Consider the following 6,728-nt stretch of genomic DNA (forward strand, 5'->3'; position numbering starts at 1 on the left):
GGGCAGGAGTGGGAGTTCAGAAATGATAGGAGGCCTGGGGAGCGCCCGCCAGGGTGCCTCTGAGGGCTCCCGGCCACCTCCTCTGATACCTCCACTTTCCCCGGCAGGAGCAGCGGGCACTGGCCTCACGCTGGAGAGCCACGGCTGCTCACGGGCCCTCGAGGACGGGTTCCAGTCTCTACTTGCCCAGCAGAGCGGGGGAGTGACCCTCAGTGCCTTTGCAGGCACCCCTGCTCCCTTTGTCCCGAGGGGGCCCGAGCTTTGCCCGGAGGCCCCCCACCGGCGCCCAGCGACCACCTGGCCGCTGCGGCCCAGGCCCGGCACCGCGGGCAGCCGTGGGCCCTGCAGCACTGACGGGACCCACCCAGGATGGTTCTGTACAATTTATGTCTCAAAGGAAATACTATTTGAGGAAAAAAAAAAGGGAAAAAAGAGGAGAAAAAAGAAAAGAAAGAACACCCGGTCCCTCCCCATCTCCCCCCAATCCCAACTCAGACTGCTGCCCTTAAATATCACCGTGGAAGAGGCGGGGTTGCAGGAGCACCGGCTCCGGCCAACACTACTGGCAGAAGGGGGAGGCGGTGGGGTCGAAGCCTTTAAAAACGTCTTTCAGGGACCCTGCATCCTGCTCGCCCTCGCGGGCCGGGCTGTTGCCAGCAAACGGGCTTCCCGAGCCTGTCTTGGGTGCGGGCTTCGCGGTCCCGAAGAGGGCGGGCACGGGCAGGTTGTGCACCCCGGGCTGCGGCGGGGCGCCCTCCGCAGGCGCGGCGACGGTGGCTGTGGCGGAGGCGGCGGCTGCCTTGGGCCGGGGCCGGTTGTAGCTGTTGTATCTGTCTGTGGCCGCGGCAGAGGCCCCATCCGTGCCAGCTTTCCCTGCTTCTGGCTGCTCCAGTGCAGACTTGCGGACAAAAGGGGGCTCCTTGGTCTTAGAGGCCGAGCTCTTGCCGTTTCCCTCAGGCCCCTTGGGCTGGGCCCCTGCGTCAGTAGCTGGCTCCCCAGCTTTGCTGCCCGCGTTGGGAGTCCTCGGGTCATAGAGGCTGATGCCACTCAGCACACTGCTCTGCCCACTGCCGCTGCCCTGGCCCAGCCCGCCGGCGGCCAGGACTCTGGGGTCGTAGGGAGCCGTGGCCGGTGGGGAGGACCCTCCACTGGGGCTGGAGGCTGGAGAGGACCCTTCGGGAGGGCTGGGCTTGGCAGCACGCGAGGCGACCGTGTCTGCTGGCTTCTGCAGTCGAGGATCAGTGGGGGCCTTCCGCACCCTGGGGTCACTGGGCTTGTCGCTTGGGCTGGGGGCTGCGGAGGGGCCAGTAACGTTAACAGTCTTGAGGATGCGAGAGAGGAGCTCAAAGTCAGGCAGGTTGGAGCCGGAGGTGCTGGGGTCTGTGGAGGCGCCTTGGCGCTGGCGGGCACCGGGGGCCCCTGTGGGGTTGGACCGGTGCAGCCTGGGGTCCAAGGCAGGCAGGGACTGCAGGGCAGCGGGTACGGGGGGGACCATGTCCTGCTTGGGGACGGGCAGAGGGATCAGGTCCTCGGGGTTCCAGAGCACGGTACGGGCAAAGCTGGGCTTGCTCAGGGTCACGTCCTTCTTGATGTGGCTGAACTGCTGCAGCTGCGACCTGGGGTCCCGCAGCGGGTGCCCAGGCAGGGGGTCCAGGGGGATGCTCACGGCCTTCTCCCGCAGCGCCCGCTCCCCCTCCTCCTCTTCCTGAGCGGGAGCCCCGGAGCCCTTGGAGCTGCTGGGGCCGACGGGGCTGGAATGAAGGCTGCCCTCCGGCTTCGAGGTGGGCAGGGAGCGAGCCAGCCGGGGGTCAGAGGGCCCGGTGTCTCCCAGGCCGGATCCGCCAGAAGCCTCAGCATGGCGGGAGAGTCTGGGGTCCCGGCTGAGGCGGGGGTCAGCCAGTCGGCCTCCAGTGGTGTGCACCTTTTGGAGGCGGGGGTCTCCCAGCCCACTGCTGCTCAGCTCCCCAACTGAAGCTGGGGGTCGGCTGGATGTCTGCTGCCGCAGTGTCTTGAGGATGGAGGTGACACTGCTCCCCCCTTCGTCCTCATCACTTGAGTACCAGTTTCCGGTATCACCTGAGAGAGGGCAGACAGGCAGGGAGGGTGAGTGGTCGCACAGCCGCCACCGGCCCTCCAGATCCCCAGGAAGCCCACAGGGCCAGTGCCGCCCTGCCCCGGCACACAGAACCGCAGGGCCTCCTCCCAAGGCGTCCCGTGGGGGTGGGAGGAGACCCTGGAGGCCTCGGTGCCCAGCTCGGGCCTAGCACCTGGGGCTGCCACCCATGGAGCTTTCCACTGTGCCAGCCCTGCCCTAAGTGGTCTGTGGTATTTAAACGGCTCATCAGCCACCTAGAAGGTCAGGTCATTGACATGCCCATCGGACACAGAGCCAAGAGCGAGCCAGGACACCTAGTGCGGGCTCCATTGCCCCTTCCCACCCCCCGGGCTGGGAGGTCCCGGCGGCTCTCAGGCACGTGTCCTCAGCCCCCTTGCAACGCGACAGTGCCCCCCAGGAGGTCAGGGGCCAAACGTCCACTGGAGCTGGCGCAAGCAAAACCTTCAAGGGGGAACCTGCGCCAGCTGGCCCGCCCTCCTCCCCAGCGGTCCCCAGGCCCCTCCAAGGCCCCCTGTGGTCCCTGCCCACCGCTCCCACACGCCTCCTGCACACTGCTCCTCTCTCGCAGACAGGACAGGCCCCAAGCCTCCTCTGAAGGAGTGGGCAGCCCGTCCTGCTGGCTGTCGTGTCGGCAGGAACCAGCCCACCACGCTCCTCGATGGGATCGGGTCACTCCCACGTCTTGCAACACAGGAGGGCGGCCCCGGCACTCGTCTCCTCAGGGACACGCAATAGCAGTTGCCTGGCCTGACCCTGTGACCCTGACAGAGGTGCTCCCGCTGGGTGCAGGCCGCTACCTGCCAGGACCCCCGAGCGCGTCCCCACCGAGCCCCGCACAGCACGGGGGCCGAGCCCTGCCCTGCGAGACACGTGCCTTCCTCATTCTCCCGGTCCTGCTTGCTGCTCTCAGCCAGCCTCCTCGCTCTCTCCTCCTCCTCCTGCTGCTTCTGCTGGATCCTCAGGTACAGGGCCCTCTGGGTTGAGGGCAGGAAGTCGGGGACACCGGCACCCGGCTTCGGCCGGCCTGGGGGCCCTCCCTCAGAGAAGCTGTCTGGCTCCAGAGGATGCTCGGGGAAGAGGGGCTCCCCAGGCTGCCCCGGTAGCTCTTCGTAGTGCCCGTAGTCCTCTGTGGCAGGGAAGAACCGAGGGCTCAGGTTGGGAAGGGCCTCACAGCCCCAACTCCGTCCCAGCCCTTCCCTGCGGAAGCCACCTGCAGGGCGCTAAGTGCAGCCGTCCGTGCCGCCCTCCCCTGCCTGGTACCCACAAGAACCCAAGGCAGGCAGCCATGGGGCATTCCTGTCTGCAAGAGGAGGGGTATAGTGACACAGACCAGCGCTCACAGATGGAAACAGGACGGCCGGACAGGCGCTGGCCATGTGTGAAGGTGGGAGAAAGCTCTGAGGACAGACGGAAGGCGTCCTCCTAAGGACGGGCGGGGAGGCCTCGGGGAAGCTTTCGCCTTCCCCATCCTCTCCTGACCTGCGCTGTGATGAGCTGTGGTTTGCTTCTGGGACAAGGTAACAAGAAGCACCACTGAGTCTCCAGGTGCGCTCACAGTCTGAGCTCAACCATGTTTGCCCCCCAAAAAGAAAAACACAGGAGAACGAAAACTGCACAGCACCCCAGAGCTGGGGGCGATCTCTCCTGCTCCTCCCGTGCAGGCCCTGAACTCCCCGCCCAGCACTGCTCCCCGCAGGAGCCAAGGGCTGCAGGGCCGAGTCACTGTCACTCAGGGCCCCTCTCAGGACGCGGCGCTGAGCGTGTGCACAATGCTGAGCAACGAGGAGCTCGAGGACTGAGGACAGTGTGTCCAGAGTCAGTGCCAGCTGGGAATACAGCTCAGCGGCACAAGCACCTGCCTTGCAAGTGCAAGGTCCTGAGTTCAATTCCTGCTACAAAAACAAAACAAAAAAAAAACAACAAAACTCCAGAGTCAGTGCTGACCTTTCCACAGCCTCTACCCTGCCTGGACTAAGGATTGGAAACGTGGGGATAGTGGATCACATCTCATCACACGGTTTTTATTGAGACAGGGTCTCACTGTAGTTCAAGCTGGCCTTGAACTCACTATGTAGCTCAAGCTGGTCTTGAACTCTCAGCAATCTTTCTGCCTCAGTCTCCTGTGCTGGGATCACATGTGAGTGCCACCAGGTCCAGCACATCTCAGTTTTTTAAAAAAGCAAGTTCCCCTAGAGCAGTGACAGTCGGTGTCTTAGACTTTTCAATGCTAGCAAGCAGCCTGCTGCAGCACACACCACAGGTTCACCCTGTGAATGTGGAGACCAGAGTTACTTTTTTTGTCTTTGAGACAAGGTCTCACTATGCAGGTCAGGATGGCCTTGAACCCACGACGGAGCCCAGGCTGGCCTCAAACTCACAGCAATCCTCCTGCCTCAGCCTCCCGAGTGCTGAGATCACAGGTGTGCACCACCACGCCTGGCTTAGAGTTACTGTTAAAGGCTGACTGACCCCTGGTCTTCCAGCAGAGCCTTCTCCACATGCGTCTCCACACATTGAGCAGTTCTGGCGGCGCCTCTGCCCCCTCTGCCTTCTCACCGCACACAAGCCGAAGCCACTCACTTTCCCATCCCACCCTGCAGGGCTCCGTAGCACCCCTCGAGCACCCTTCAGAATCCCCAGGTGGCGAAAGCAGAAGGGTTGCTCTCGAGCCACCTGCTCCACAGGCCTAGCTCATCAGGCGACTGCCCCCCCACCCTGCCCTCTGCACCACCTGCCCAAGACAGCCGGGGCTGTGACTGTGAAGCCTGACCCTGCTGCTGTGCGCCGGCTCACTTCCGCTGTGGGGCCCTCCACAGCAGCCCAGGTGCTCCCTCAACTCCCACCCAGGGCCCATCTACTGCCAGCCCTCTTCAAGGCTACAGGGCCACCTCTGCCACACCGACACGGTCCTCTCACAGGGACCCGCTCGCCCTTCCTTTGTAGGCTGGGCCCATCTGACAGGCTGCTGCTGGACACAGAGCTCCGCCCCACACCTCTTTTACGCCCAGCCAACACCCGAGCTTCCCGGAAAGGCAGGCCAGGCCTCTGCTGGCCATCCCTGCCAAGGCCGTCAGGCTCTAGCTGTCACTCCCTACTTTCCTCTGTCTTAACAACAGTCAGCGCTGAAGGGAGCCGAGTCACCTCACAGCCTCCTCGGCCACTAAAACAGCCGAGGCCACGCCTGGCTGCAGGTACATCTCTGCTCTGAGGGCGTCACTGCTGTGCATGTCATCTAGCCCTTGCTGATTGTGGCACAAGGACTTTACCAAGACAGACACAAAGGAAGGAAAGAAAACGGCCAGTCATAGGGATGGGACAAGCAGAGTCACAGGTCAGCACTGGTAGCTCTAAGCCCAGAACTTTTCTGGCAGGGTCATGCTCCCAATTCTAGGCACACTGAAAAAATGCCTTTTTTTTTTTTTTTGGTCTTTTTGAGACAGGGTCTCACTATGTAATCCAAGCTGGCCTTGAGCTCACTTTGTAGCCCAGGCTGGTCTTGAACTTGCAACGTTCCTGCTGCCTCAGCCTCCCCAGTGCTGGGATCACAGGCATGCGCCACCATGCCTGGCAAAATCTTAAAAATCAAACAAAGGCATGGTAGACATGACTATCAGTCCCAGACACTCAGGAGGCTGAGGCAGGAGGACTGCCAAGTTTAAGGCCAGCCTGGGCAAATTAGCGAAAGCCTGTCTGAAAATAAAGGGCTGGGGTGTAATTCAGTATACAGTGCTTGCCCAGCATGTGTGAGGCCCTGTGTTCCATCCCCAGCACCACAAAGAAACAAGTAAAATAAGCCATACTGACAACATAAAACTCCTTTTGATCTCAACAAAGAATGAGCCTAATGTCACAGCAAACACTCGACTACTAAATGTGATGAAGATGGGAGCCGGATCCCCAACTCCAGAGACTTGGAGCACCTTCAGTCCCTTCTAGGCCGCCAAACCCAGCCCCCGGCCTCCCCGGCCGCCCCACGCACCTGCATCCCCGATGAGGCCTGGTTCCATCTCCATGCCCTCCTGCTGCTGGTAGAAGTTTTCATAGAAGTTCTGGGCTGGTGGGATGGGGGGCATCATTCCGGAATGTGGGGAGTCTCCAGGACCATAGGGCATCATGGGAGGACCGCCAGGACCCACAGGAGGGCCAGGGTTCATGCCAGGGCCCATCGGCATATCGGGGTGCATGTCAGGATGCATATCAGGGTGCATGTCTGGGTGCATGTCCGGATGCATGTCAGGGTGCATGGGGCCCCCCATTGGCCCTGGGGGTCCCATGTTGGGCCCAGGACCCATTGGCCCTGGGGGTCCACCAGGTCCAGGAAACCTAGAGGAGGAAATGGTGCCTGTGAAAGCTGCAGCTGAGGAGTGGTGGCCCCCACCCCAGGCGGTGTGGAGAGCGCCAACTGGCGAAGGGCTCAGAGCCCATGGCCATGGGTCCCAGGCAGAAACCCCAACATCTTCGGAGAGGCAGGTACCCCAGGGGCTCACCTCACGCCCAGCTTCTCAGCCAGCTGCCCCGTGGGCCGCACAACGATCTCAAACAGGGAGGGGATCTTCTTGTTGTACATGTCCTGCTGCTGCTGCAGCTGCTGTGGGGACAGTGGCTCGTGCAC

At 62.4% G+C, this 6,728-nt stretch overlaps 1 protein-coding gene across 1 annotated transcript in view; it reads right to left on the reverse strand.

Annotated features, from left to right (window-relative positions):
• Positions 1-464: 464 nt before the first annotated feature.
• The window catches only part of Zc3h4 (zinc finger CCCH-type containing 4), a gene marked incomplete in the record, with an annotated part of 40,070 nt that continues 33,806 nt past the window's right edge, over positions 465-6,728 (reverse strand). Inside the window, 4 exon segments of the mRNA XM_013509569.1 lie at positions 465-2,076; positions 2,991-3,242; positions 6,096-6,439; positions 6,604-6,728. Of these exon segments, the coding sequence (XP_013365023.1) occupies positions 560-2,076; positions 2,991-3,242; positions 6,096-6,439; positions 6,604-6,728 (2,238 nt within the window).

This window comes from Chinchilla lanigera, unplaced genomic scaffold, assembly GCF_000276665.1.
Source record: "Chinchilla lanigera isolate Chin_1 unplaced genomic scaffold, ChiLan1.0 scaffold00173, whole genome shotgun sequence".
Lineage (NCBI taxonomy): Eukaryota > Metazoa > Chordata > Mammalia > Rodentia > Chinchillidae > Chinchilla > Chinchilla lanigera.